The sequence below is a fragment of the Haliaeetus albicilla genome, chromosome 26 (genome assembly GCF_947461875.1).
Source record: "Haliaeetus albicilla chromosome 26, bHalAlb1.1, whole genome shotgun sequence".
Lineage (NCBI taxonomy): Eukaryota > Metazoa > Chordata > Aves > Accipitriformes > Accipitridae > Haliaeetus > Haliaeetus albicilla.
The window spans coordinates 3,718,898-3,746,195 of NC_091508.1; the positions used below are offsets into that span (position 1 = coordinate 3,718,898).

Genomic DNA, 27,298 nt, shown 5'->3' on the forward strand with positions numbered 1-27,298 from the left:
GAATTTGTGACCCTGCAGAAGACAGCTGAGACTGGGGTCTCTTGTGTACCCTGCCACCAGGGATCGTTTTCCCTAGCAGCTACCTTTTGAATCATTTTCTTAAATTTTTGAAGAACTTGAGTCTCTTCTCTTCCTACGAGGATTTGTGAAGGTGGGGCGGCCCTCAGGCATTTGCTGCTGGCAGAGGAAAAATCGGTTGTCGGAGTGGATTGTCAATACTTTCTCTTTGGAAGAAAACACTTGCGTGCTTTGATAATGCACTGTGCTGTCTTCGTTCCTAGAGGAAAGGTCTGAAACCAAAACTGAGCAAAGTGCTGTTCCGGCTCCAGAAGGGTCACCCAGCCCCAAGCTGCCGACGCTTTATCCTGCCGAAGGACTTTCTCCCGCTGAGACTTCTGCCAGCATGGGTCGGTCGGTCGTGGACTTTGGGAGAGAGGAAGAGCGCGCGAGAGCCCGGCGAGGAAGGCTTCCCCCTCGCTGCTTCCCTCCTCCTGCTCTGTCGTCAGCCTTCCCTGTCCCCGGCCTAGGCTCTGTCCGCGGAGATGGGGTTTGGTGTACGCCATGGTTTCTGTAAATATTTTCTTCTTCCCTGTTATGCTCGTATTCTCCTGAAGGTCCTGTATGAAACATAGCCTGGCCACCTCCACCTTCACCGGTAGTTGAGCTGTTCCCCATGACAGCAGTTAACAGCGTTTTTACCGAACCCTGGGGCAGGAAAGGTGGGGGTGCGTGGTCTGTCTGTGGGGCGTCCTTAACGCTCCGCTCCAGAACCTCATCTTCCGCTACCTGCAGAACGTGAGTACCGCCAGGCTGCCGCGGCTTCGGCCCCGTGTGAGAGGAACGTCCCGGTGCTTCTTGCGCAGGGCCCTTCGAGCCGTGTGGGGAGCGGGGCGGCACGCCGGACGGGTCTTTCCGAGGTCGGGATGGGGTTTTTGGAGCCGGTCTTGCTTGAACTGAAGAACTTGCTGTCGTTGCGATCCGTGAGAAGAACAGCTAGTTCCGAGTTGGGCGTTTTTCCTTCTCACCTTAAGGAGTTACCTTTGTAAGAGGCGTTTGCTCTTGCAGTCACGTGTGCAGGGATGTTTTCCGTGACAGTCTTGAAGCCTGTGCTGTTGTGTGTTCGCCAGTGAAGGCAGAGAGGATTTCCAGAATAGTCTACCACCTTAAAAATGGCTTAGGACATTGCTGAAACCACGTGTGAGAGTTACTGCCTCGAGTGTTACAAAGCTGTCGGCAGCAGGGAGTTCTTAATGCACAGGAGAGGACAAAATTGTGTGGAGTGTTTCTGTTCCTGTTGTGCTCTCCCCCTCCATCGTTTTGCAGAGGTCCAGGATCCAGGTGTGGCTTTATGAGCAAGTGAACATGCGGCTAGAAGGCTGCATCATTGTGAGTATCAGGATGTCTTTGGATTGGGTATTTTGTTGGTTGTTCTTCCAATTCATAAAACTGTTTCTTCCTGTCAGGAAAAACTAGCATGGGGGATGGAAATACCTCGTGCCTCTCCAATTAATAGTCTTAATTGTCCAGCCCACGTCAGCACAGCTCACGATAGCTTGTGGTGTTGTTGCTGAAGTTTAGAGCAGGGCACGTAGCTCAGCGGCGGCTTTTGTTGCTGATTTTTAGGGCTTTGATGAATATAGGAACTTGGTGCCGGCCGACGCAGAGGAAATTCGCTCCAAACCAAAATCAAGGAAAGAGCTGGGTATGTCAGTATGTCTGTGTAAGCCGAGCGACGCCTGAAACGTGGCTGCGTGAGCCTTCCCCGTAGCAAGGCTTCAAAGCACAAAACCTGTGAAGAGTGTTGAGTTTGGAGTACAGTGAGCGGATACTGGCTAGGTGTCGGTTCCTGCTGTTTCTTGAGCTGGTGGTTTTGTTGAACGTGAAGGAGAAAGAATCTGCCTCTGCCTGCGACGAGTCTTTGTCTTTCAAATGTGTGTAACAACGGATGGACTGCGCTGCACTTTTTCTGCAGCCCGGGTAGCAGGAGGGGTCCAGTCAAACTCCTGCTCAGGAATATGGAAGGCGACAAGTGAAATGCTGAGCTGCTTGGGCATTCAAAAGAGCTAGATCTGAGGGGATTTCTCTTGTTCCCCCCATGGTGGTGGACATAGTAAAGTTGCACTGTACAGGTGTGTCTCACTTCCTAGGGAAAAGAAATGGCACCTTCTAGACCGTGAATTCCTCCTGATTGGTGTTGGAATGCCTCTGCTGGGCAAAGCGGTGGTCCTTAATTGCCTTCCATTTAAGAGTTGGCTTGTGCAAACTGCAGAAATCGTGCTTGAAACTTCATTTAATTATCAATGGCATCAGTAACACATCCAGTAATTTCTAGGAGGAGATGCGTAGGAATCTGTATGACACAAGAGTCTGTTTTTGAAGGTGCTAAGGGTGAAAAGTGAATAGTCCCATCAATACTGAGGAAGGGAAGGAAACCTCGCGCTTAACAACTGGTCTTACTCCCGTTGTGGTTGAAGCCCAGCCGGTAACAAAGCACCACGCAGCCGCTTGCTCACTCTCCTCTCCCCCCGCCGCCCCGGGCCACGGTGGGATGAGCAGAAAACATAAGGCAGGCTCGTGGGTGGAGATAAGGAGTGGGAGAGATCACTCGCCCCTTATGGTCACGGGCAAAAGACAGGCTCAACTTGGGGAAGAAACAAAATCAGTTTAGTTTACTGCAAATCCAAACAAGCCAAGGATATTAGGAAGCAAAACCAAACCTGCGACCACCTGCCCCCCACCCCTCCCTCCTTCCCGCCTCAACTCCACTCCCGGGTTTCTCTCCCTCCTCCCCCCGGTGGCGGGGCATGGGGGCTGGGGTCGGTTCCTCACAGGTTGTCTCTGCCCCTCCTTCCTCCTCAGGGGGAGGAGGACTCCGCACTCGGCCCCTGCTCCACCGTGAGGTCCCTCCCACGGGAGACTGTCCTTCAGGAAGGTCTGGTCCTTGCCGCGGGCTGCAGTTCCTCACAAACTTCCCTGGCGTGGGTCCTTTCCGCGGGCCGGTCTTCAGCCACACACGGCTCCAGCGCGGGCTTTCCCATGGAGCCACGGCCATCTTGGGGGGCCTCTGCTCCACCGTTCAGCTCCATGGGCTGCAGGGGCATCAACCTCCTCAGGCGCCCCTCCTCCCCCCCGACCCCGGTATCTGCAGAGCTGTTCCTCTCACATTCCTAATCCCCCTACTCGCTGCAGGTTCCCCTTCTTAAATATTTCATCCCAGAGGCGCTGCCGCTGTCGCTGATTGCGTCGGCCTGGGCCAGAGGCGGGTCCGACTCCGAGCTGAGGGAGCTTCGAGCAGCTTCTCACAGGAGCCACCCCTGCGGCCCCTGCGCTGCTACCAAAACCCCGCCACACAAACCCGTAACAATTCCCTTTGCCAAGCAGTCAAAACCCAGTAACTAACAGGAGAACCCAACCTGCCCTCTCTTTATTTCAGGTTTGGGAAAATCCCCTGCCAGAAAAAAAGAAAAATCCTGGAAAATCCGCTAGTGTTTGTGTGAGTAGAAGGTTCCAACCTTTTGTTATTAACTCGTAAGAACAATTTCATTCCATTTTGTCCAAGAGAGTCAGAAATACTTGCACAGAAACACGCAGCATGGGAATGAAAGGGGTCAGAACCGCTTGAATTTGAGCTTTATCTGGTGTGGTTGCAGGTTTTATGGCATTTAGTATCTTTAGAACAGTAAGAATCACAGTATCTGACTTTGCATCCAAAAAACCTGCTTGTGGCTAGGGAAGATCAGTTTCAGCGCTGGAGGCACCAAAAAATCATCAGCTGTCGAACTGGACCTAAGCCATCTTTTCAAACCTTCCGTGATCTTGCTGCAATGCATGATGATGGATTTATGGATTAGAGAACAGCGTATGATGGCAAACTTGTAGCATTGGCTCTGATGTAAAAAGAGAACAAATTCTTTCCGAAAATCAGTGTAATTCCAAATTCTTGGTATCACGCAGCCATGCCACTTGCAAAGGAAGCATTTCCCTGCCTCTCAAAGCTTGCTGTATCCTCGATCTGCTGTCTCCCTGCTGTTAATTGATTGCAACTCCGCGTGCCCGATTAGGGCTGAGAGTTGCTCTCGCTACGGATATCGTGCACCATGTGCTGTGCACGCTCGTGTGTATAGAAACGTTGATACTGTATGCGTGTACGTAGGTATGCCTGTTTGTGTGCTGACCCCAAAATCACTCGTGTTATAAAGCATCAGCCTTGAAGGCATATTCATCAAACTGTTATGTAGATCTTTTGGGTTTGCCGGTTCCCTCAAAATGAGAGACTTTTTATGCAGTCTGCTGTGGCAAATAGCCCCACATTCTAATTTTTACTATCGCTCTTGCTGACTTTATCATCCCTCGCTCTTGGCGTGTGCATGAACGGGTATGTGTATGTGTGTCCAGACAGTATTTAACAGGTCGAGTTGACTAAAACAACTGTAAAGAGTGGAAATTCTGACTGTTGTGCTTCAGCTTTGGACAACTTGGCTTCAGATTCTCATGCAGAGAACGCGATGTGTTAGCAAGAGCTTGTCCTGTGCTTCAGACGACATGCTGGGTGGTTTGCATACGCATCATAGTGCAGCGTTCTCTGTGTAACTTGTGACACCGAGGGCGCTGTCAGCCTAGTGGAGTGCGGTAACCAGCAGGTAAATCATCATCAGCTGTTTGCGGCTGGGGTAAGGCTGACGGATTGACAAGGGGGATGAGAACACGTAGTTCCTGGTGCTCTGCCTTCCTTGTGATCTGACTGTCCTGATACACAGGGGGGGCGTTAAGCATCTTTACTATTTTTGTAAGCGATTAAAGGCACAAAGTAGAGCAGCAAGAGAGACTGCCCAAGTGAAATACTTTGTGCTTTATAACCCGCAAGTACCCACAGGTAGGTGCAATAGTACTCCTCTCGTGCGTTTGTTGGGGTGCAACAAAAAAGTTTTGTTCCCTTCTTGGTCTTTGGTACAGGACACAGGCAGGTCAGCAAGCTGGAAGGTTAGACCAGGGAGTAGGACTGTTTCTTCTTTTTCGCTTACTGATACCTTTCTTTAGGGTTACTTTGAAAAAGAAGATTTGACCGCTCAAGCCATCAGGAGACTTTCCGTCCAAGAAAGAGCGAAGCCAGCTCTTGCCAGGACGGGAGGAAGTCCCTGTTGAGAGCGAAGCCTTCGAACCTGAGCTGGTTCTCAGACGGTGTCGATTATGTCCAAGCAAGGGGACGACTGCTACTTCTATTTCTATTCCACCTGTGACAAGGTATGTTTGGGCTTCTTTTGCTTTGGGGTTTCTTGTTGAGTTTTTAGGAGAGGAGGGGGCGGAGGCATCCAGATTTCTGTTAACTTCACAAGCAGTTCGATTCTGCGTCCAGTTCTACTAGCATGGATAATTTTGGAGGCTGTACTGTTTTAATTTCCTCTTTGTGGGTTTCCTTTTGGTTACAGGGAGACAGCTGTTCCTTCCGCCACTGTGCGGCCGCTCTGGGAAATGAGAGAGTGTGCAGGCTGTGGCAGGAGGGTCGCTGTTTCAAGACTACCTGCAGATTCAGACACATGGAAGTCGATGTGAGTGTTTGGCTAAAGATGTGTTCTCCAACTAAATCCCTGAAAGCATTTTTCCTTGCTGTCGGCAGCCTGAATGTGCTTGTACGTGATAGATTTACTTGCTTTCAAAGGATACTGGTTTCCGTTACTTGGAGGGGGGTGGGAGGAAGTTGGGGGAAGAAAGATCAATTTCTTAGGTATATCTCAGCAAGACATTTTTGTATTAGGTGCTGGCGTTGTTCTGACGTCTTGGGGTAGCACAGGGTGGGGAGGGAGAAGATGGGAAGGAAATAAGGCTCTGAAAGATAACTTGAGATAGATTCAAGCTAGGCAGTTTAAGGCATTTTTTTCCCTCTGAATAATCCCAGTATTTTGCACATTGTCTTAGTTTAGCCCACCCTGAACTGATGTGTGCGAGCCCCCGTCTTCTCCAACGGAATGACAGGAAAGCTAGATAATGTGTAGTAGTTACAGCGTACGCAAACTTTGTCGATCTGCCCTGCAACGCTTTCAGTGATAGACTGCCCTTTGGAACGATGTTTCCGCACTGCACTGCGATAGCCCTCTCTCTGGCATGACGTGTAACTATGTCTCTTAGCAAGCCTAAGGCGAGTGTTACCATGAGCTTTTCTTTCTGTCTGTCTTCAGAAAAAACGCAGTGAGATCCCTTGCTACTGGGAGAATCAACCAGCTGGCTGTCAAAAATCCAACTGCGCCTTCCGTCACACGAAAGGACGCTATGTTGATGGGCGCTTCTTCCCGCCAAGCAGAAGTGAGTTTCTTGGGTCCTTTTCCTTTAAGCATTAAAGAATTAATTCTGAATATTACTCAGGAGTGGGTACAATGCCGTAGAAGGCATCGAGTAACTGCTCACTGATGAGTGTAGGGAGAAGTGTGCAGTCACAGGCTCTCAGCTAAACGGACTGTAATTCTGGTATTTAATTCTTTCTTTCATGCTCAGCTTCTCTGTGCTTTGTGTGATCTTTGCACTCCAGGTTGCTTTCCCCTCATGTAATCTTTTCTGGAGGGTAGGGTGGCGAGATGAGTGTGTGAAGGGAAGCCGTTGTTCCTAGTGTGTTCGTAGGGGTGGGGAATAGGAAACTCTGAATTCAGCAGCCAGGTGGGTTATCTACCTTATCTACCGTATCTAGGCAGTGAGTGCAAGGTTGGGGTGAAAGTTTTACATGGCCAAATGAGAGATGATCCTCGTCTTCCTCTAGCTACGCTTCCAAGTCCACCTGAGCCTGCAGAAGATGATGTGAAAATGGCTCAGGCGTCACTGCAGCAAAACAGACTTTCTGTGCAGTCGAGTCCCTCTCGGCAGCTGAGGGGGGTGATGAAAGTGGAAAGCTCTGAAAAGGTCCCAAGTCCTACACATCCTCCAGGCAGCTGTAATCAGTGCTGCAGATGATGATGAAGATGGGTACTTTTTACTTACTGAAGGCATTTCTACTGGAGGTGAATGTATGAATGACAGAATGCCTGAACTGTGTAGTGTTTAAAGCTACGGACGAGAGTCTGGAGTCTTAAATATTTTTTCCCCGGTATAGCTCTTGCTTATATGAGCTTATCAAGTCAATACAGCTGTTTAAAAAAAGCCTTCCACAAACAGTTGCTTGTAGTTAAGAATACGAACAGAATATGAACCGTGGACTGAAATGTCATTGTACGAGCTACATGAGCATGAAACGTCTTGTATAATCCCTGCTCCATAACTGAATAGGTTTTATTTTGGACGTTCAGAGCAGCTTTCTGAAGATGGAGGTGAAACTAAAACACCTGTCCAGCAACCGGCAACAGAAACCCGTAGTGGATCGCAGATAATTTCCACTAGGAAAGGCAGGGCTAATACAAAGCAAGGTATTCTAGCAGCTGTAGTAGGATGGCTTGGAAGGAGAACTTGACGATTAACTCCAAAGCGATATGTTCTAAAACTACGATAGAGCATCGGGTAGCTGGATGGAGTCAGTTATTTCCACGAGCTCATTCCTCTCTAATAATGTCGTATGTCCCTTGGGTCAGACAGGTCAACTCCTCCCTGTTGACTTTTGTAAAAGAAAATAGAGCCACAGCGTGGAGTTTAAATGCCTGCAAATGTGTCCTTTCAAACACTGTGGGAAGCCATGTCTAATGACAGAGGAATCTAATATCGTGTAGATGGATTAAAACGCTTAAGACGGTAGGTTTTACTCTGTAGGATGGGAGGAGAGGTGCCAGTTGCTTACCAAAATACCCATCCGTTCTATGGCTTTTTTTACTGGTGGGGAGTGTTGAGAGGGTTTATTTGGAAGACTTTGGAAGGGTTCTGAGCTGTAAGAAGCTTGAGGATGTGTGCTCTTCAACATGTGCCTTTAGGCCTCAGCTTCATTAACCATTTTCTGTTTTCAGAGGACAATTTAAATTTTTGAATAAAAACACTTGAAGAAATCAAATTGGAGAAACTAAAGAAAAAAACAAAAAGCCAAGGTGGTGAGTTAATATCCCCTACTTGTAGTGAATACTATTGTTTCCATTTCATGGCTCCTCAGTCAAAAAGGTCAAGTAATAATTAAGATAATTCAGGCAGGTTAGCCTGCTGGTGCTGCCTTTTCTAATTAAAACCATGCTTTTATGCTTCAAGGCCCTGGTTTGATTGCAAGTATTTGGCATTTGTAGGTGCTCAGGTTGTTGTGTTGCAATAAAAGATCCAGAAGCGGTTTTTATCAGCCTGACATTAAGCCGTAGCTCATCATGTATTACACCACCTTACAGACTCTCCAGTGTGCTTGATTGGACTCTCATGTTCCTGAAGTTGAGTGAGATTTGTGAAGGAGCTAATGTGTCGACAGCACGTGGCAGAAGTAGCGGTTGGGTTAAGTGAAGCAGCAGCAGAGAGAGAGGCTAATGTCAATACGAGTGTCAGTATGCAAAAAAGGGGATAAGTGGAAAAAGCGGGCAGTAATGAAAGGGCAGACCTATAGAAGATGGTATTATACAAGTAGGCAATTTTTGAAGCGTTGACGAGGCTGACGGTGGCACTTGCAGACAGTAGCGTGATAGGAGTCTGTGTATAAGTGGTGGTGTTCAGATCTGCACAAATTCCTTTGAAAGGCAAAAAATGTGTGGCACTACTACTACGCGTAGTCACTCGTTTCTGTGGTTTGGCTACCAGAAGAGTGCCTTTTGCTGGGACGTGGGCTAGAAGGACAATGCTCTTAGTGGCTACTGGTTTCTGTGCAGTGAAGAGATTAGTCTTTGTTTTAGGGGAGGAGCCTGTGATTCAAGTGAATCTTGGCGAGAGGATGGGAAAACAGAAAGCCTCCATAGCTAAGAACTTTTTGTGAGCTGTTGTTCGGGTGCCCTCATCTAAACGTGACTATGTTTAAGGGTATTTTTGCTGTGTGCCGGAGGAAAATCCATTTTGGCAGAGATGTGTATTGGCGGCAGGCAGAAGTGGCAAATTTGGTTAGCAGCTGAAAGGCAAATCTAAGAAAAGATCCCTGGAAGCATTGAAGTTTGTGGCTGACTGTTCTAAAATCCTCCTGCAGAGAAACGTTCTTCAAGTATTGCTTGTTTTCTCTCCTTCTGAAGCTGGTAGAAGTGTCCTTCCATTAAAGCGCAACCTTGCTGACAGGCTGGGGAAGAAGACAGAGGTTCTGGAGAATGCTGACAACGCACCAAAGAGAGGTGCAGCTACTAAGCAGACATCTGGATTTGATGCACAGATTTTCTGTTTAGGTTTGCTGTTTGTCCTTTCTTCTAGTGGTTCTTTTTGCGTGTTGGTTGAGGGCTCAAGGTAGCTCTGAATCCCAGTGAAGTGATGGCTCTCATTGTGAAACGTGAACACCAAATGGAGATTTATGCAGTCTGCCAAACTTTCTCTGTTCTCTCTTGTAGTTCAAGTCCCCAGGTCTCTGAAGGAGAGGCTAGGACTGCCCTCTGAACAGAGCCGTACAGAGACAGGTACGAACTGGCTATTAAGTATGCTTTCCCCTTTTGTCTTTCCGTGAGCTTTCCTACGGCCCTAAAAGTTAATTTAAAAAAACCTGCCTGATTCCCCTTGCTCGAGTGCTGAAGCTGTCCTGTTTAGCTGCTGGCTAAATACACTTAACTAGAAGGATTGTGGTGCTGTTAAGAGAACCTGTTTGTTTGTTGGGTTTTTTTCCTGAGGCAGAGCAAGACTGCATCAGTTCTCTCTTCCTTTTACTCTAGCCAAACCGCAGGTGTGCCTGAAGCCTTTGGATGGGAAAGCCACCTTCCCCAGAAAGCAGCCACTGAAACGTAAGGCAGCCGAGAGTCATCCGTCTGCCGTGGCGGCTGTGAAGCCACCGAGTGCCACTGGTGGCGACGGGAAGGAGCCTTCAGCTAAAAAAGCAGCTGTGGTAAGGAGAGCGGCTGAGGCAGTAGTGGGTCCCTAGTAAAATTTATGCCCAAGTTGTAGCCTCCTCTTGGAGAAAAGATGGAAGACTGAAACGTTCTACGGGTCTCTGTTCCCTTTTAAATCCAGAAGCGGTCGCCAGGACGCTTGTAGTACCTTTCTGCTTTTTACGAGGTGAATGGCAGTGTTTACATAATGCTCTGCTACGTCCATTAATGCTGCGTTCTTCAAAAAGACCCAAGGTCGTTAGTAAACGTTAAGGGAACGCTAACTTTTCTTCAGGTGTGCCCTGGCTCTGTATTTTGGTTAAGGCTCAGCAATGCCAGAGGAGAAGCAGCGGAGGAAGAATCTGCAAAGCAGTCTTTGACCTGTGTATCCTAAAAACCATCTTGCTTCTTCCTAGGCTGTTGTTCCGGCTTTGCCAGAGGGCAGCCTCCTCTCCATACGCGGGAGAGGAAAACCCCAAACCAGGTAACAACCACAACTTGTTCTTTTTCTTGATCAGTGTGCCTTTCACGTGAAACTAAGTTGTTTGTTTTTTTTTTTTTTCCCACACGTGGAAAGATTAGAGTTTTGAGATACTTCATGCCAAAATCCAGCAGAGGAAAAATTCGTCTGAAATAATAAGTTTCTAGCAGCTGGCTGGACTGCTTATCTAGATTCTTGTCTGAAAATGCTGCAAGTTGGTACAGCTTTTCAGTGGCTTCTTGGGTTTTCTGAACGCCTGCAGAGGTTGACTCGGTAACCTTTTTGCAGTCAAATTCGTAAAGGTGGCAAAGTGTCTCTGGCGACAAAAACGGAACCTTCTTTGCCAGACCCCAGATGCTGTGTCTTCGCGGATAAATCCCCAAAGTGCAAAATGTACCTGCTGATACATTGGACTGTAGAAGCAGCCCCAGGTTAATTGAATAACAATCCCTGCGTAAGGCTGAGGGGTAGGAGGGATTAACTACCATTTTAAGAGCTGGTTTGCAGAAAACATCTCTCTGCTTAAGGAATGTCATACGCTGATTTGCTCTCTTTCTTGTTCTTCCCAGTCCTGAACTGCACATTGGAAGCCTGGCAGACTCTGTGGCACCGCCAGAGGTCTCAAGCCCGACCTCAGCTTCCTCACGAGTAGCAGTAAAGACAGACGGGTTGAGCTCCACAGGGGCCTGGGAAGCCCCCTTCTCTGTGGAAGACGACTTTGAGCAGTTTCTTTGGGAAATCTCAGGAGGCAAACTGGACGAGATAATTGACCCGGACCCAGAGAAGGATGAGGATGAGCTCCTCATGGAACTTGCTGAAATGCTGGACATCTGAAGCGCATAGTCTTAAGGCTTAAAATAAAGACAGAAATAAATTGAAACTGATTATTTTGTTGGATACCCAGAGGTGATTCTTTTCCTAGCTGAGGCTTTGCAAGGAGTCTTAAAGCACAGGTGAACTGGTAGACATTGGGAGTATCTGCACGCAGTTGTCCTAAACTTCCCTGCTGGTCAGACATGCGGTCTGAATTTGTGACCCTGCAGAAGACAGCTGAGACTGGGGTCTCTTGTGTACCCTGCCACCAGGGATCGTTTTCCCTAGCAGCTACCTTTTGAATCATTTTCTTAAATTTTTGAAGAACTTGAGTCTCTTCTCTTCCTACGAGGATTTGTGAAGGTGGGGCGGCCCTCAGGCATTTGCTGCTGGCAGAGGAAAAATCGGTTGTCGGAGTGGATTGTCAATACTTTCTCTTTGGAAGAAAACACTTGCGTGCTTTGATAATCCACTGTGCTGTCTTCGTTCCTAGAGGAAAGGTCTGAAACCAAAACTGAGCAAAGTGCTGTTCCGGCTCCAGAAGGGTCACCCAGCCCCAAGCTGCCGACGCTTTATCCTGCCGAAGGACTTTCTCCCGCTGAGACTTCTGCCAGCATGGGTCGGTCGGTCGTGGACTTTGGGAGAGAGGAAGAGCGCGCGAGAGCCCGGCGAGGAAGGCTTCCCCCTCGCTGCTTCCCTCCTCCTGCTCTGTCGTCAGCCTTCCCTGTCCCCGGCCTAGGCTCTGTCCGCGGAGATGGGGTTTGGTGTACGCCATGGTTTCTGTAAATATTTTCTTCTTCCCTGTTATGCTCGTATTCTCCTGAAGGTCCTGTATGAAACGTAGCCTGGCCGCCTCCGCCTTCACCGGTAGTTGAGCTGTTCCCCATGACAGCAGTTAACAGCGTTTTTACCGAACCCTGGGGCAGGAAAGGTGGGGGTGCGTGGTCTGTCTGTGGGGCGTCCTTAACGCTCCGCTCCAGAACCTCATCTTCCGCTACCTACAGAACGTGAGTACCGCCGGGCTGCCGCGGCTTCGGCCCCGTGTGAGAGGAACGTCCCGGTGCTTCTTGCGCAGGGCCCTTCGAGCCGTGTGGGGAGCGGGGCGGCACGCCGGACGGGTCTTTCCGAGGTCGGGATGGGGTTTTTGGAGCCGGTCTCGCTTGAACTGAAGAACTTGCTGTCGTTGCGATCCGTGAGAAGAACAGCTAGTTCCGAGTTGGGCGTTTTTCCTTCTCACCTTAAGGAGTTACCTTTGTAAGAGGCGTTTGCTCTTGCAGTCACGTGTGCAGGGATGTTTTCCGTGACAGTCTTGAAGCCTGTGCTGTTGTGTGTTCGCCAGTGAAGGCAGAGAGGATTTCCAGAATAGTCTACCACCTTAAAAATGGCTTAGGACGTTGCTGAAACCACGCGTGAGAGTTACTGCCTCGAGTGTTACAAAGCTGTCGGCAGCAGGGAGTTCTTAATGCACAGGAGAGGACAAAATTGTGTGGAGTGTTTCTGTTCCTGTTGTGCTCTCCCCCTCCATCGTTTTGCAGAGGTCCAGGATCCAGGTGTGGCTTTATGAGCAAGTGAACATGCGGCTAGAAGGCTGCATCATTGTGAGTATCAGGATGTCTTTGGATTGGGTATTTTGTTGGTTGTTCTTCCAATTCATAAAACTGTTTCTTCCTGTCAGGAAAAACTAGCATGGGGGATGGAAATACCTCGTGCCTCTCCAATTAATAGTCTTAATTGTCCAGCCCACGTCAGCACAGCTCACGATAGCTTGTGGTGTTGTTGCTGAAGTTTAGAGCAGGGCACGTAGCTCAGCGGCGGCTTTTGTTGCTGATTTTTAGGGCTTTGATGAATATAGGAACTTGGTGCCAGACGACGCAGAGGAAATTCGCTCCAAACCAAAATCAAGGAAAGAGCTGGGTATGTCAGTATGTCTGTGTAAGCTGAGCGACGCCTGAAACCTGGCTGCGTGAGCCTTCCCCGTAGCAAGGCTTTAAAGCACGAAACGTGTGAAGAGTGTTGAGTTTGGAGTACAGTGAGCGGATACTGGCTAGGTCTCGGTTCCTGCTGTTTCTTGAGCTGGTGGTTTTGTTGAACGTGAAGGAGAAAGAATCTGCCTCTGCCTGAGTCTTTGTCTTTCAAATGTGTGTAACAACGGATGGACTGCACTGCACTTTTTCTGCAGCCCGGGTGGCTGGAGGGGTCCAGTCAAACTCCTGCTCAGGAATATGGAAGGCGACAAGCGAAATGCTGAGCTGCTTGGACATTCAAAAGAGCTAGATCTGAGGGGATTTCTCTTGTTCCCCCCATGGTGGTGGACATAGTAAAGTTGCACTGTACAGGTGTGTCTCACTTCCTAGGGAAAAGAAATGGCACCTTCTAGACCGTGAATTCCTCCTGATTGGTGTTGGAATGCCTCTGCTGGGCAAAGCGGTGGTCCTTAATTGCCTTCCATTTAAGAGTTGGCTTGTGCAAACTGCAGAAATCGTGCTTGAAACTTCATTTAATTATCAATGGCATCAGTAACACATCCAGTAATTTCTAGGAGGAGATGCGTAGGAATCTGTATGACACAAGAGTCTGTTTTTGAAGGTGCTAAGGGTGAAAAGTGAACAGTCCCATCAATACTGAGGAAGGGAAGGAAACCTCGCGCTTAACAACTGGTCTCACTCCCGTTGTGGTTGAAGCCCAGCCGGTAACAAAGCACCACGCAGCCGCTTGCTCACTCTCCTCTCCCCCCGCCGCCCCGGGCCACGGTGGGATGAGCAGAAAACATAAGGCAGGCTCGTGGGTGGAGATAAGGAGTGGGAGAGATCACTCGCCCCTTATGGTCACGGGCAAAAGACAGGCTCAACTTGGGGAAGAAACAAAATCAGTTTAGTTTACTGCAAATCCAAACAAGCCAAGGATATTAGGAAGCAAAACCAAACCTGCGACCACCTGCCCCCCACCCCTCCCTCCTTCCCGCCTCAACTCCACTCCCGGGTTTCTCTCCCTCCTCCCCCCGGCGGCGGGGCATGGGGGCTGGGGTCGGTTCCTCACAGGTTGTCTCTGCCCCTCCTTCCTCCTCAGGGGGAGGAGGACTCCGCACTCGGCCCCTGCTCCACCGTGAGGTCCCTCCCATGGGAGACTGTCCTTCAGGAAGGTCTGGTCCTTGCCGCGGGCTGCAGTTCCTCACAAACTTCCCTGGCGTGGGTCCTTTCCGCGGGCCGGTCTTCAGCCACACACGGCTCCAGCGCGGGCTTTCCCATGGAGCCACGGCCATCTTGGGGGGCCTCTGCTCCACCGTTCAGCTCCATGGGCTGCAGGGGCATCAACCTCCTCAGGCGCCCCTCCTCCCCCCCGACCCCGGTATCTGCAGAGCTGTTCCTCTCACATTCCTAATCCCCCTACTCGCTGCAGGTTCCCCTTCTTAAATATTTCATCCCAGAGGCGCTGCCGCTGTCGCTGATTGCGTCGGCCTGGGCCAGAGGCGGGTCCGACTCCGAGCTGAGGGAGCTTCGAGCAGCTTCTCACAGGAGCCACCCCTGCGGCCCCTGCGCTGCTACCAAAACCCTGCCACACAAACCCGTAACAATTCCCTTTGCCAAGCAGTCAAAACCCAGTAACTAACAGGAGAACCCAACTTGCCCTCTCTTTATTTCAGATTTGGGAAAATCCCCTGCCAGAAAAAAAGAAAAATCCTGGAAAATCCGCTAGTGTTTGTGTGAGTAGAAGGTTCCAACCTTTTGTCATTAACTCGTAAGAACTATTTCATTCCGTTTTGTCCAAGAGAGTCAGAAATACTTGCACAGAAACGCGCAGCATGGGAATGAAAGGGGTCAGAACCGCTTGAATTTGAGCTTTATCTGGTGTGGTTGCAGGTTTTATGGCATTTAGTATCTTTAGAACAGTAAGAATCACAGTATCTGACTTTGCATCCAAAAAACCTGCTTGTGGCTAGGGAAGATCAGTTTCAGCGCTGGAGGCACCAAAAAATCATCAGCTGTCGAACTGGACCTAAGCCATCTTTTCAAACCTTCCGTGATCTTGCTGCAATGCATGATGATGGATTTATGGATTAGAGAACAGCGTATGATGGCAAACTTGTAGCATTGGCTCTGATGTAAAAAGAGAACAAATTCTTTCCGAAAATCAGTGTAATTCCAAATTCTTGGTATCACGCAGCCATGCCACTTGCAAAGGAAGCATTTCCCTGCCTCTCAAAGCTTGCTGTATCCTCGATCTGCTGTCTCCCTGCTGTTAATTGATTGCAACTCCGCGTGTCCGATTAGGGCTGAGAGTTGCTCTCGCTACGGATATCGTGCACCATGTGCTGTGCACGCTCGTGTGTATAGAAACGTTGATACTGTATGCGTGTACGTAGGTATGCCTGTTTGTGTGCTGACCCCAAAATCACTCGTGTTATAAAGCATCAGCCTTGAAGGCATATTCATCAAACTGTTATGTAGATCTTTTGGGTTTGCCGGTTCCCTCAAAATGAGAGACTTTTTATGCAGTCTGCTGTGGCAAATAGCCCCACATTCTAATTTTTACTATCGCTCTTGCTGACTTTATCATCCCTCGCTCTTGGCGTGTGCATGAACGGGTATGTGTATGTGTGTCCAGACAGTATTTAACAGGTCGAGTTGACTAAAACAACTGTAAAGAGTGGAAATTCTGACTGTTCTGCTTCAGCTTTGGACAACTTGGCTTCAGATTCTCATGCAGAGAACGAGATGTGTTAGCAAGAGCTTGTCCTGTGCTTCAGACGACATGCTGGGTGGTTTGCATACGCATCATAGTGCAGCGTTCTCTGTGTAACTTGTGACACCGAGGGCGCTGTCAGCCTAGTGGAGTGCGGTAACCAGCAGGTAAATCATCATCAGCTGTTTGCGGCTGGGGTAAGGCTGACGGATTGACAAGGGGGATGAGAACACGTAGTTCCTGGTGCTCTGCCTTCCTTGTGATCTGACTGTCCTGATACACAGGGGGGGCGTTAAGCATCTTTACTATTTTTGTAAGCGATTAAAGGCACAAAGTAGAGCAGCAAGAGAGACTGCCCAAGTGAAATACTTTGTGCTTTATAACCCGCAAGTACCCACAGGTAGGTGCAATAGTACTCCTCTCGTGCGTTTGTTGGGGTGCAACAAAAAAGTTTTGTTCCCTTCTTGGTCTTTGGTACAGGACACAGGCAGGTCAGCAAGCTGGAAGGTTAGACCAGGGAGTAGGACTGTTTCTTCTTTTTCACTTACTGATACCTTTCTTTAGGGTTACTTTGAAAAAGAAGATTTGACCGCTCAAGCCATCAGGAGACTTTCCGTCCAAGAAAGAGCGAAGCCAGCTCTTGCCAGGACGGGAGGAAGTCCCTGTTGAGAGCGAAGCCTTCGAACCTGAGCTGGTTCTCAGACGGTGTCGATTATGTCCAAGCAAGGGGACGACTGCTACTTCTATTTCTATTCCACCTGTGACAAGGTATGTTTGGGCTTCTTTTGCTTTGGGGTTTCTTGTTGAGTTTTTAGGAGAGGAGGGGGCGGAGGCATCCAGATTTCTGTTAACTTCACAAGCAGTTCGATTCTGCGTCCAGTTCTACTAGCATGGATAATTCTGGAGGCTGTACTGTTTTAATTTCCTCTTTGTGGGTTTCCTTTTGGTTACAGGGAGACAGCTGTTCCTTCCGCCACTGTGCGGCCGCTCTGGGAAATGAGAGAGTGTGCAGGCTGTGGCAGGAGGGTCGCTGTTTCAAGACTACCTGCAGATTCAGACACATGGAAGTCGATGTGAGTGTTTGCCTAAAGATGTGTTCTCCAACTAAATCCCTGAAAGCATTTTTCCTTGCTGTCGGCAGCCTGAATGTGCTTGTACGTGATAGATTTACTTGCTTTCAAAGGATACTGGTTTCCGTTACTTGGAGGGGGGTGGGAGGAAGTTGGGGGAAGAAAGATCAATTTCTTAGGTATATCTCAGCAAGACATTTTTGTATTAGGTGCTGGCGTTGTTCTGACGTCTTGGGGTAGCACAGGGTGGGGAGGGAGAAGATGGGAAGGAAATAAGGCTCTGAAAGATAACTTGAGATAGATTCAAGCTAGGCAGTTTAAGGCATTTTTTTCCCTCTGAATAATCCCAGTATTTTGCACATTGTCTTAGTTTAGCCCACCCTGAACTGATGTGTGCGAGCCCCCGTCTTCTCCAACGGAATGACAGGAAAGCTAGATAATGTGTAGTAGTTACAGCGTACGCAAACTTTGTCGAGCTGCCCTGCAATGCTTTCAGTGATAGACTGCCCTTTGGAACGATGTTTCCGCACTGCACTGCGATAGCCCTCTCTCTGGCATGACGTGTAACTATGTCTCTTAGCAAGCCTAAGGCGAGTGTTACCATGAGCTTTCTTTCTGTCTGTCTCCAGAAAAAACGCAGTGAGATCCCTTGCTACTGGGAGAATCAACCAGCTGGCTGTCAAAAATCCAACTGCGCCTTCCGTCACACGAAAGGACGCTATGTTGATGGGCGCTTCTTCCCGCCAAGCAGAAGTGAGTTTCTTGGGTCCTTTTCCTTTAAGCATTAAAGAATTAATTCTGAATATTACTCAGGAGTGGGTACAATGCCGTAGAAGGCATCGAGTAACTGCTCACTGATGAGTGTAGGGAGAAGTGTGCAGTCACAGGCTCTCAGCTAAACGGACTGTAATTCTGGTATTTAATTCTTTCTTTCATGCTCAGCTTCTCTGTGCTTTGTGTGATCTTTGCACTCCAGGTTGCTTTCCCCTCATGTAATCTTTTCTGGAGGGTAGGGTGGCGAGATGAGTGTGTGAAGGGAAGCCGTTGTTCCTAGTGTGTTCGTAGGGGTGGGGAATAGGAAACTCTGAATTCAGCAGCCAGGTGGGTTATCTACCTTATCTACCGTATCTAGGCAGTGAGTGCAAGGTTGGGGTGAAAGTTTTACATGGCCAAATGAGAGATGATCCTCGTCTTCCTCTAGCTACGCTTCCAAGTCCACCTGAGCCTGCAGAAGATGATGTGAAAATGGCTCAGGCGTCACTGCAGCAAAACAGACTTTCTGTGCAGTCGAGTCCCTCTCCGCAGCTGAGGGGGGTGATGAAAGTGGAAAGCTCTGAAAAGGTCCCAAGTCCTACACATCCTCCAGGCAGTTGTAATCAGTGCTGCAGATGATGATGAAGATGGGTACTTTTTACTTACTGAAGGCATTTCTGCTGGAGGTGAATGTATAAATTCACAGAGTACCTGAACTGTGTAGTGTTTAAAGCTACGGACCAGAGTCTGGAGTCTTAAATATTTTTTCCCCGGTATAGCTCTTGCTTATATGAGCCTGTCAAGTCAATATAACTGTTTAAAAAAACCTCCCACAAACAGTTGCTTGTAGTTAAGAATACAAACAGAATATGAACCGTGGACTGAAATGTCATTGTACGTGCTACATAAGCATGAAACTTCTTGTATAATCCCTGCTCCATAACTGAATAGGTTTTATTTTGGACTTTCAGAGCAGCTTTCTGAAGAAGGAGATGAAACTAAAACACCTGTCCAGCAACCGGCAACAGAAGCCTGTAGTGGATCGCGGATAATTTCCACTAGGAAAGGCAGGGCTAATACAAAGCAAGGTATTCTAGCAGCTGTAGTAGGATGGCTTGGAAGGAGAACTTGACGATTAACTCCAAAGCGATATGTTCTAAAACTACGATAGAGCATCGGGTAGCTGGATGGAGTCAGTTATTTCCACGAGCTCATTCCTCTCTAATAATGTATGTCCCTTGGGTCAGACAGGTCAACTCCTCCCTGTTGACTTTTGTAAAACAAAATAGAGCCACAGCGTGGAGTTTAAATGCCTGCAAATGTGTCCTTTCAAACACTGTGGGAAGAAGCCATGTCTAATGACAGAGGAATCTAATATCGTGTAGATGGATTAAAACGCTTAAGACGGTAGGTTTTACTCTGTAGGATGGGAGGAGAGGTGCCAGTTGCTTACCAAAATACCCATCCGTTCTATGGCTTTTTTTACTGGTGGGGAGTGTTGAGAGGGTTTATTTGGAAGACTTTGGAAGGGTTCTGAGCTGTAAGAAGCTTGAGGATGTGTGCTCTTCAACATGTGCCTTTAGGCCTCAGCTTCATTAACCATTTTCTGTTTTCAGAGGACAACTTAAATTTTGGATTAAAAAGAGTTAAAGAAATCAAATTGGAGAAACTAAAGGAAACAACAAAAAACCAAGGTGGTGAGTTAAGATCCCTTACTTCTGCGTTCTGTTCACCTTCATCTTTTTTTTTTTTTTTTTTTTTTTTTTTAAGCTTCTGATACTACCTGGATAGCTGGCTATGCAATGGTGAATACAATTCTTGGCACGAGAAAGGAAAATTTTGGGGGCTGTTGGGTTCAGACTGGGAGGTGATTGCAGCTGAGAACCGCTTGAGGGACAGACTTCCATGCTTAGTTGCAGGCCTTGAGCTACTTTGGCATGCAATCTGTTTTCTTAAACTCCAACAGCTGATATTCTAGATTGGAATTCCAAGGGCAAATCAGAGGGAAATTGCTCATTTCTCTTATTTACATGCAGTGGTCATTGTATGTTTCACAGTAATGGATAACTAATGTCTTTGGTCTTTGTGATAGTTCTTTTATTTTGGTTGGTTGTTTGTTTTTTTAGTTGTTTTCTTTTTCCCTAAACATCCTCATGTTTTGCTTGCTATGATCAGAAGGTCCTTCAGGAGTTTCTGTTCCTCCGCTCCAATCTCGGGCTATTCCTGTGCCAGAAAAGGAAATTGTACGGACGGTAGTGAGAACTGTGAGTCTGTCTACAAAGCAAGGTAACAGCAAATACTATTGTTTCCACTTCACGGCTCCTCAACCAAAAGGTCAAGTAATAATTAAGATAATTCAGACAGGTTAGCCTACTGGTGCTGCCTTTTCTAATTAAAACCATGCTTTTATGCTTCAAGGCCCTGGTTTGATTGGAAATATTTGGCATTTGTAGGTGCTCAGGTTGTTGTGTTGCAATAAAAGATCCAGAAGTGGGTTTTATCAGCCTGACGTTAAGCCGTAGCTCATCATGTATTACACCACCTTACAGACTCTCCAGTGTGCTTAATTGGACTCTCATGTTCCTGAAGTTGAGTGAGATTTGTGAATGAGCTAATGTGTCGACAGCACGTGGCAGAAGTAGCAGTTGGGTTAAGTGCAGTAGCAGCAGAGAGAGAGGCTAATGTCAATATGAGTGTCAGTATGCAAAAAAGGGGATAAGTGGAAAAAGCGGGCAGTAATGAAAGGGCAGACCTATAGAAGATGGTATTATACAAGTAGGCAATTTTTGAAGCGTTGACGAGGCTGACGGTGGCACTTGCGGACAGTAGCGTGATAGGAGTCTGTGTATAAGTGGTGGTGTTCAGATCTGCACAAATTCCTTTGAAAGGCAAAAAACGTGTGGCACTACTGCTACTCGTAGTCACTCGTTTCTGTGGTTTGGCTACCAGAAGAGTGCCTTTTGCTGGGACGGGGACTAGAAGGACAATGCTCTTAGTGGCTACTGGTTTCTGTGCAGTGAAGAGATTAGTCTTTGTTTTAGGGGAGGAGCCTGTGATTCAAGTGAATCTTGGCGAGAGGATGGGAAAACAGAAAGCCTCCATAGGGAAGAACTTTTTGTGAGCCGTTGTTCGGGTGCCCTCATCTAAACGTGACTGTGTTTAAGGGTAATTTTGCTGCGTGCAGGAGGAAAATCCGTTTTGGCAGAGATGTGTATTGGCGGCAGGCAGAAGTGGCAAATTTGGTTAGCAGCTGAAAGGCAAATCTAAGAAAAGATCCCTGGAAGCATTGAAGTTTGTGGCTGACTGTTCTAAAATCCTCCTGCAGAGAAACGTTCTTCAAGTATTGCTTGTTTTCTCTCTTTCTGAAGCTGGTAAAAGTGTCCTTCCGTTAAAGCGCAACCTTGCTGACAGGCTGGGGAAGAAGATAGAGGTTCTGGAGAATGCTGACAACGCACCAAAGAGAGGTACGGCTACTAAGCAGACATCTGGATTTGATGCACAGATTTCCTGCTTAGGTTTGCTGTTTGTCCTTTCTTCTAGTGGTTCTTTTTGTGTGTTGGTTGAGGGCTCAAGGTAGCTCTGAATCCCAGTGAAGTGATGGCTCTCATTGTGAAACGTGAGCACCAAATGGAGATTTATGCAGTCTGCCGAACTTTTTCTGTTCTCTCTTGTAGTTCAAGTCCCCAGGTCTCTGAAGGAGAGGCTAGGACTGCCCTCTGAACAGAGCCGTACAGAGACAGGTACGAACTGGCTATTAAGTATGCCTTCCCCTTTTGTCTTTCCATGAACTTCCATACAGCCCTAAAATTAGTTTAAAAAGCCTGCCTGATTCCTCTTGCTTGAGTGCTGAAGCTGTCCTGTTTAGCCACTGTCAGAGATCTGGCTCTAGAGGGGGGGTGTACTGTCCACTCGTGCCTCATCAAGGTTTCCGCTTGAAAACTGCTGTGAACCCTCAGAAGCTGCAGTATGCTTACGCACAAGTAGGACAGAAGCACTGCCAGGAGCAGGAGTTTGAGATGCGAACAGAGAGACAACGGTCTGAGAAAGTAACAAAATAAAATAAACTAATGCTGTTTGTGTCGCCACTCTCTCCGGATAGCACTAGTTTTCAAAATACAAGTGGCTTAAAGGAGGAGAATACCGTGCAGAATGGTGCTGTCCTAAGATGCATTCTTGGGATCACGCAAACCTAGTTTTCCTTAGTACTGTGACAGATTTTGGAGACTTTAAATATTGCTGGACTCTCCTTAAATGTTGGTGCTTCTCTTTCTTTTTGATGATGACAGAGAAGGCTGCTAAGCCAGCAGGAGAGATCCATGTGAAAACACTGGAGGAAATTCGACTTGAGAGCACTAATCGGAGACGAGGAGAACCCCAAGTGAAACCCCAGACTGAAGGACGTTGTAAAACAGAAGATCCCAGCTTGGGGGCAAGACCTTCCCCTGCAGTTCACGTCAAAACTTTCTCAGGCTCCCTGGCTGAAAAAAACCACAAGCGATTGGAACGAGAGAAGCAAAAAACAAAAGAGTTTCCTACCAAGACAAAAGTTGAGAGCAAACCCAAGAAGCAGAGCACACTTGCTCCGTCTGTGCTCAGCCAAGCGCGCCCGGCAGAGCCGGCACGTAAAGCCAAGCCAGCAGGAGAAGTGCGTGTTAAAACCTTGGAAGAAATCAAGCGGGAGAAAGCTCTGCGGGTGCAGCAGAGTGGAGGAAAAGTGCCAGCTCCACCAGCACAACCTGAACCTGCCCCGACAGGGAGGAGGTTGTTACGGATCACAAAGCTAATAGGTAATAAGGTGATTTGATACCTGCCCTGGTGAAGTGCTTCCCCTGTCAAGCAAATTCAGTTTGCTGAGGTTTTGCTTTGCTTTTTCCTTCTGCATATCGTAGAGGGTAGAAGAGTTTAAGGCTACAAAGTCAGAAGGCAAGGAAGTGCCAGAATATGCAACCATATTCTTTTCCATGAATCGCGTGATAGCTTTCTGTATTTCCCACTGGAAAATTCTTCCACTGAGGAGCTTTGTAGCCTAGTTTCTTGCTTCTGTTTTTTCTGCCATCCGCTTGTGGTATGGGATCTTCCCTGGGCTGAATCCAGGCTTACCTTCCTCTTTGGCATATGCATTGTTTAATTCAGTTATTGATGTATCTATGTTTGCAAAGCATGTATCAACTTCTTAATGTGAGGGCCAGTTTTTGTCAAAATTGGCAGAGCGCTAAAGATACCGTTTGGATTATATAAGCCACGTAAAAAGAGAATAGTGCGATTGAGGGAAAGAGAGCTGGAACGGTGCAGGGATTGCTTACTGTAGCCTTTCCCTCTGTCCCATTATTAGACATGAGGAAATAGACAGAACAAGGAAACAGAGGTAGCCAGGTTTCTTTATTTCTGCTGTTGACAAACTGATGATCTTCTTTTTTTTTTTTTTTTTTTCTTGTTTTGAAGCACCTGGAAGAGAAGAAAAGATGATAGTGGAATTGAGCAAGCCTTTTCCCAAAGCTGTCTCTGCAGCTGCAGAGGTGAGTCCTTTGTGAAGACATACATCTATCTATTCATACAGTTTTTGATACATTTTGTTATGTTTTGTTTGTAACTGGCTGCATGCTCCCAGTTTGAGTGTGTTCCTACCTTTCCGCATTTGGTAAGCGCTGCAGTGCTGTCGCAAGTCCTGTCACTACTTTGAATAGCATTTCCAGACAACGTGTTAAGCCCCAAGCTTTGAATTAATCTTATTATACCTGACAGTGAATAAGAAACCCTATTAGCACCAGATAAAATCTGCGAGGTTAATGTTTTTCTTCTCCGTGACTTTATCTGTGAGACTGGAAGAAGGAGATCTTAAAATCCTGGGCTAAGAACTTTAATAGAAAAGGCTGGAGGTTTGTATTAGAGGAAATCAGTCTGTCAGGGAATGCTGTCTTGGGGGAGCTTGTATGGCTTCCTGTTGCTGAAAAAGAATGTACTAGATTACAGCTAGAGTCTTCTGCTCTGTTGAAGAAGCTTGCTGTGTTGGGAATTGTAGGCTTTTGAAACTATTTCCACAGCAAAGCATGGATCTTGTTACAGGTTACAGGCAACGTTTTATGGGGAAAAATGTCAGATCTGAATGGTATTAACATGCTCTGTTCCACACGGAGCTATTTCAGAGGGATTGCTACTGAGATTTTCTGAATGAAATCTCCATAGATTTTTGTCCCCTTAGTCCTCTTCTTTTGCTTCCTTCCAGCCCTCTGATCAGAGTGCAACTAATTCTAAAGTTCAAGTGAAGAGCCTTGAAGAGATAATGTGGGAGAAGCGGCAACTGAAGCAACGCCAAGAAGAGAAGCTTCAGAAGGAAGCAGCTGCTGTGCCATCTCCTACTGAACAGGCAATCAAGGATAAAACTGCAGCATCAGGGAGTCCTGAATCCAGTGTGGTTTCAGGGTCAGCTTATCAGCTTCCAAAGAGGATATTGGTGAAATCTCCGGGAGATGGGGTTGAAAGCCCCCGAAAGGGTGCTGCCGTATCACCAGGGGAACGGGCAGCTCAACTTCTGGAATGGTTAGCTGAAAGTAAGTGTTGACTGTATGTTAAAGAGTTACTTTAGGTCATGCTTTGAAAGAAAGGCAGAGGGTGACAATTTTCACGTTGTAACTCTGGCTCCTTTTTGTAATATCTTTGCTCCTTCTTATGGCTTGTTGGTAAACAGAGTTTACGGTGTGGAAAATACTGCCGAGAGTCTGGGAAATGGCAGTGGAATTGTGCTGGCTAAATACATTTAACTAGAAGGGTTGTGGCGCTGTTAAGAGAACCTGTTTGTTTGTCGTTTTTTTTTCCTGAGGCAGAGCAAGACTGCATCAGTTCTCTCTTCCTTTTACTCTAGCCAGACGGAAGGGGTGCCTGAAGCCTTTGGATGGGAAAGCCACCTCTCCCACAAAGCAGCCACTGAAACGTAAGGCAGCCGAGAGTCATCCGTCTGCCGTGGCGGCTGTGAAGCCACCGAGTGCCACTGGTGGCGACGGGAAGGAGCCTTCAGCTAAAAAAGCAGCTGTGGTAAGGAGAGCGGCTGAGGCAGTAGTGGGTCCCTAGTAAAATTTATGCCCAAGTTGTAGCCTCCTCTTGGAGAAAAGATGAAAGACTGAAATGTTCTACGGGTCTCCGTTCCCTTTTAAATCCAGAAGCGGTCGCCAGGACGCTTGTAGTACCTTTCTGCTTTTTACGAGGTGAATGGCAGTGTTTACATAATGCTCCGCTACGTCCCTTAATGCTGCGTTCTTCAAAAAGACCCAAGGTCGTTAGTAAACTTTAAGGGAACGCTAACTTTTCTTCAGGTGTGCCCTGGCTCTGTATTTTGGTTAAGGCTCAGCAATGCCAGAGGAGAAGCAGCGGAGGAAGAATCTGCAAAGCAGTCTTTGACCTGTGTATCCTAAAAACCATCTTGCTTCTTCCTAGGCTGTTGTTCCGGCTTTGCCAGAGGGCAGCCTCCTCTCCATACGCGGGAGAGGAAAACCCCAAACCAGGTAACAACCACAACTTGTTCTTTTTCTTGATCAGTGTGCCTTTCACGTGAAACTAAGTTGGTTTGGTTTTTTTTTCCCACACGTGGAAAAATTAGAGTTTTGAGATACTTCATGCCAAAATCCAGCAGAGAAAAAATTCGTCTGAAATAATAAGTTTCTAGCAGCTGGCTGGACTCCTTATCTAGATTCTTGCCTGAAAACGCTGCAAGTTGGTACAGCTTTTCAGTGGCTTCTTGGGTTTTCCGAACGCCTGCAGAGGTTGACTTGGTAACCTTTTTGCAGTCAAATTAGTAAAGGTGGCAAAGTGTCTCTGGTGACAAAAACGGAACCTTCTTTGCCAGACCCCAGATGCTGTGTCTTCGCGGATAAATCCCCAAAGTGCAAAATGTACCTGCTGATACATTGGACTGTAGAAGCAGCCCCAGGTTAATTGAATAAAAATCCCTGCATAAGGCTGAGGGGTAGGAGGGATTAACTACCATTTTAAGAGCTGGTTTGCAGAAAACATCTCTCTGCTTAAGGAATGTCATACACTGATTTGCTCTCTTTCTTGTTCTTCCCAGTCCTGAACTGCACATTGGAAGCCAGGCAGACTCTGTGGCACCATCAGAGGTCTCAAGCTCGACATCAGCTTCCTCACAAATAGCCGTAAAGAAACGCCGGTTGAGCTTCTCAGGGGCCTGGAAAGCCCCCTTCTCTGTGGAAGACGACTTTGAGAAGTTCCTTTGGGAAATCTCAGGAGGCAAACAGGAAGACAAAATTGACATGGACCCAGAGAATGATGAGGATGACTTCTTCATGGAAATTGGTGAACTGATCGACGGCTGAAAATAAAGACAGAAATAAATTGAAACTGATTATTTTGTTGGATACCCAGAGGTGATTCTTTTCCTAGCTGAGGCTTTGCAAGGAGTCTTAAAGCACAGGTGAACTGGTAGACATTGGGAGTATCTGCACGCAGTTGTCCTAAACTTCCCTGCTGGTCAGACATGCGGTCTGAATTTGTGACCCTGCAGAAGACAGCTGAGACTGGGGTCTCTTGTGTACCCTGCCACCAGGGATCGTTTTCCCTAGCAGCTACCTTTTGAATCATTTTCTTAAATTTTTGAAGAACTTGAGTCTCTTCTCTTCCTACGAGGATTTGTGAAGGTGGGGCGGCCCTCAGGCATTTGCTGCTGGCAGAGGAAAAATCGGTTGTCGGAGTGGATTGTCAATACTTTCTCTTTGGAAGAAAACACTTGCGTGCTTTGATAATCCACTGTGCTGTCTTCGTTCCTAGAGGAAAGGTCTGAAACCAAAACTGAGCAAAGTGCTGTTCCGGCTCCAGAAGGGTCACCCAGCCCCAAGCTGCCGACGCTTTATCCTGCCGAAGGACTTTCTCCCGCTGAGACTTCTGCCAGCATGGGTCGGTCGGTCATGGACTTTGGGAGAGAGGAAGAGCGCGCGAGAGCCCGGCGAGGAAGGCTTCCCCCTCGCTGCTTCCCTCCTCCTGCTCTGTCGTCAGCCTTCCCTGTCCCCGGCCTAGGCTCTGTCCGCAGAGATGGGGTTTGGTGTACGCCATGGTTTCTGTAAATATTTTCTTCTTCCCTGTTATGCTCGTATTCTCCTGAAGGTCCTGTATGAAACGTAGCCTGGCCGCCTCCGCCTTCACCGGTAGTTGAGCTGTTCCCCATGACAGCAGTTAACAGCGTTTTTACCGAACCCTGGGGCAGGAAAGGTGGGGGTGCGTGGTCTGTCTGTGGGGCGTCCTTAACGCTCCGCTCCAGAACCTCATCTTCCGCTACCTGCAGAACGTGAGTACCGCCGGGCTGCCGCGGCTTCGGCCCCGTGTGAGAGGAACGTCCCGGTGCTTCTTGCGCAGGGCCCTTCGAGCCATGTGGGGAGCGGGGCGGCACGCCGGACGGGTCTTTCCGAGGTCGGGATGGGGTTTTTGGAGCCGGTCTCGCTTGAACTGAAGAACTTGCTGTCGTTGCGATCCGTGAGGAGAACAGCTAGTTCCGAGTTGGGCGTTTTTCCTTCTCACCTTAAGGAGTTACCTTTGTAAGAGGCGTTTGCTCTTGCAGTCACGTGTGCAGGGATGTTTTCCGTGACAGTCTTGAAGCCTGTGCTGTTGTGTGTTCGCCAGTGAAGGCAGAG

The 27,298-nt window shown here is 47.8% G+C and overlaps 3 protein-coding genes and 1 pseudogene across 3 annotated transcripts; all 4 read left to right on the plus strand.

The window, feature by feature from the left end:
* Window positions 1–542: 542 nt before the first annotated feature.
* Window positions 543–3,666, plus strand: LOC138682118 (small nuclear ribonucleoprotein E-like). The gene is made up of 5 exons (XM_069771832.1): window positions 543–554; window positions 769–795; window positions 1,324–1,386; window positions 1,624–1,706; window positions 3,534–3,666. The coding sequence occupies exons 1-5, from the start codon at window positions 543–545 to the stop codon at window positions 3,664–3,666; spliced, it is 318 nt and encodes a 105-aa protein (XP_069627933.1).
* Window positions 3,667–5,187: 1,521 nt separating this feature from the next.
* On the plus strand, window positions 5,188–10,925 carry LOC138682120 (zinc finger CCCH domain-containing protein 11A-like; annotated as a pseudogene).
* A 992-nt stretch (window positions 10,926–11,917) lies between these two features.
* On the plus strand, window positions 11,918–15,036 carry LOC138682135 (small nuclear ribonucleoprotein E-like). The gene is made up of 5 exons (XM_069771861.1): window positions 11,918–11,929; window positions 12,144–12,170; window positions 12,699–12,761; window positions 12,999–13,081; window positions 14,904–15,036. The coding sequence occupies exons 1-5, from the start codon at window positions 11,918–11,920 to the stop codon at window positions 15,034–15,036; spliced, it is 318 nt and encodes a 105-aa protein (XP_069627962.1).
* A 1,521-nt stretch (window positions 15,037–16,557) lies between these two features.
* Window positions 16,558–25,166, plus strand: LOC138682165 (zinc finger CCCH domain-containing protein 11A-like). Its single transcript, XM_069771944.1, has 13 exons — window positions 16,558–16,611; window positions 16,797–16,916; window positions 17,543–17,666; window positions 19,283–19,363; window positions 19,842–19,952; window positions 20,708–20,762; window positions 21,027–21,130; window positions 21,341–21,406; window positions 21,953–22,453; window positions 23,109–23,182; window positions 23,890–24,214; window positions 24,526–24,695; window positions 25,095–25,166. Exons 1-13 carry the CDS (start codon window positions 16,558–16,560, stop codon window positions 25,164–25,166), a joined length of 1,857 nt encoding a protein of 618 aa, XP_069628045.1.
* Window positions 25,167–27,298: the final 2,132 nt, after the last annotated feature.

Coding starts and splice junctions, on each gene's coding strand:
- LOC138682118 (XM_069771832.1), top strand. Junction 796..1,323: donor TCTTCCGCTACCTGCAGAAC/GTGAGTACCGCC, acceptor ATCGTTTTGCAG/AGGTCCAGGATCCAGGTGTG. Junction 1,387..1,623: donor GGCTAGAAGGCTGCATCATT/GTGAGTATCAGG, acceptor GCTGATTTTTAG/GGCTTTGATGAATATAGGAA.
- LOC138682135 (XM_069771861.1), top strand. Junction 12,762..12,998: donor GGCTAGAAGGCTGCATCATT/GTGAGTATCAGG, acceptor GCTGATTTTTAG/GGCTTTGATGAATATAGGAA. Junction 13,082..14,903: donor TCAAGGAAAGAGCTGGGTAT/GTCAGTATGTCT, acceptor TTAACTCGTAAG/AACTATTTCATTCCGTTTTG.
- LOC138682165 (XM_069771944.1), top strand. CDS start 16,558: ATGTCCAAGCAAGGGGACGACTGCTACTTCTATTTCTATTCCACCTGT. Junction 19,364..19,841: donor AACAACAAAAAACCAAGGTG/GTGAGTTAAGAT, acceptor TGCTATGATCAG/AAGGTCCTTCAGGAGTTTCT. Junction 24,215..24,525: donor TCTGGAATGGTTAGCTGAAA/GTAAGTGTTGAC, acceptor CTTTTACTCTAG/CCAGACGGAAGGGGTGCCTG.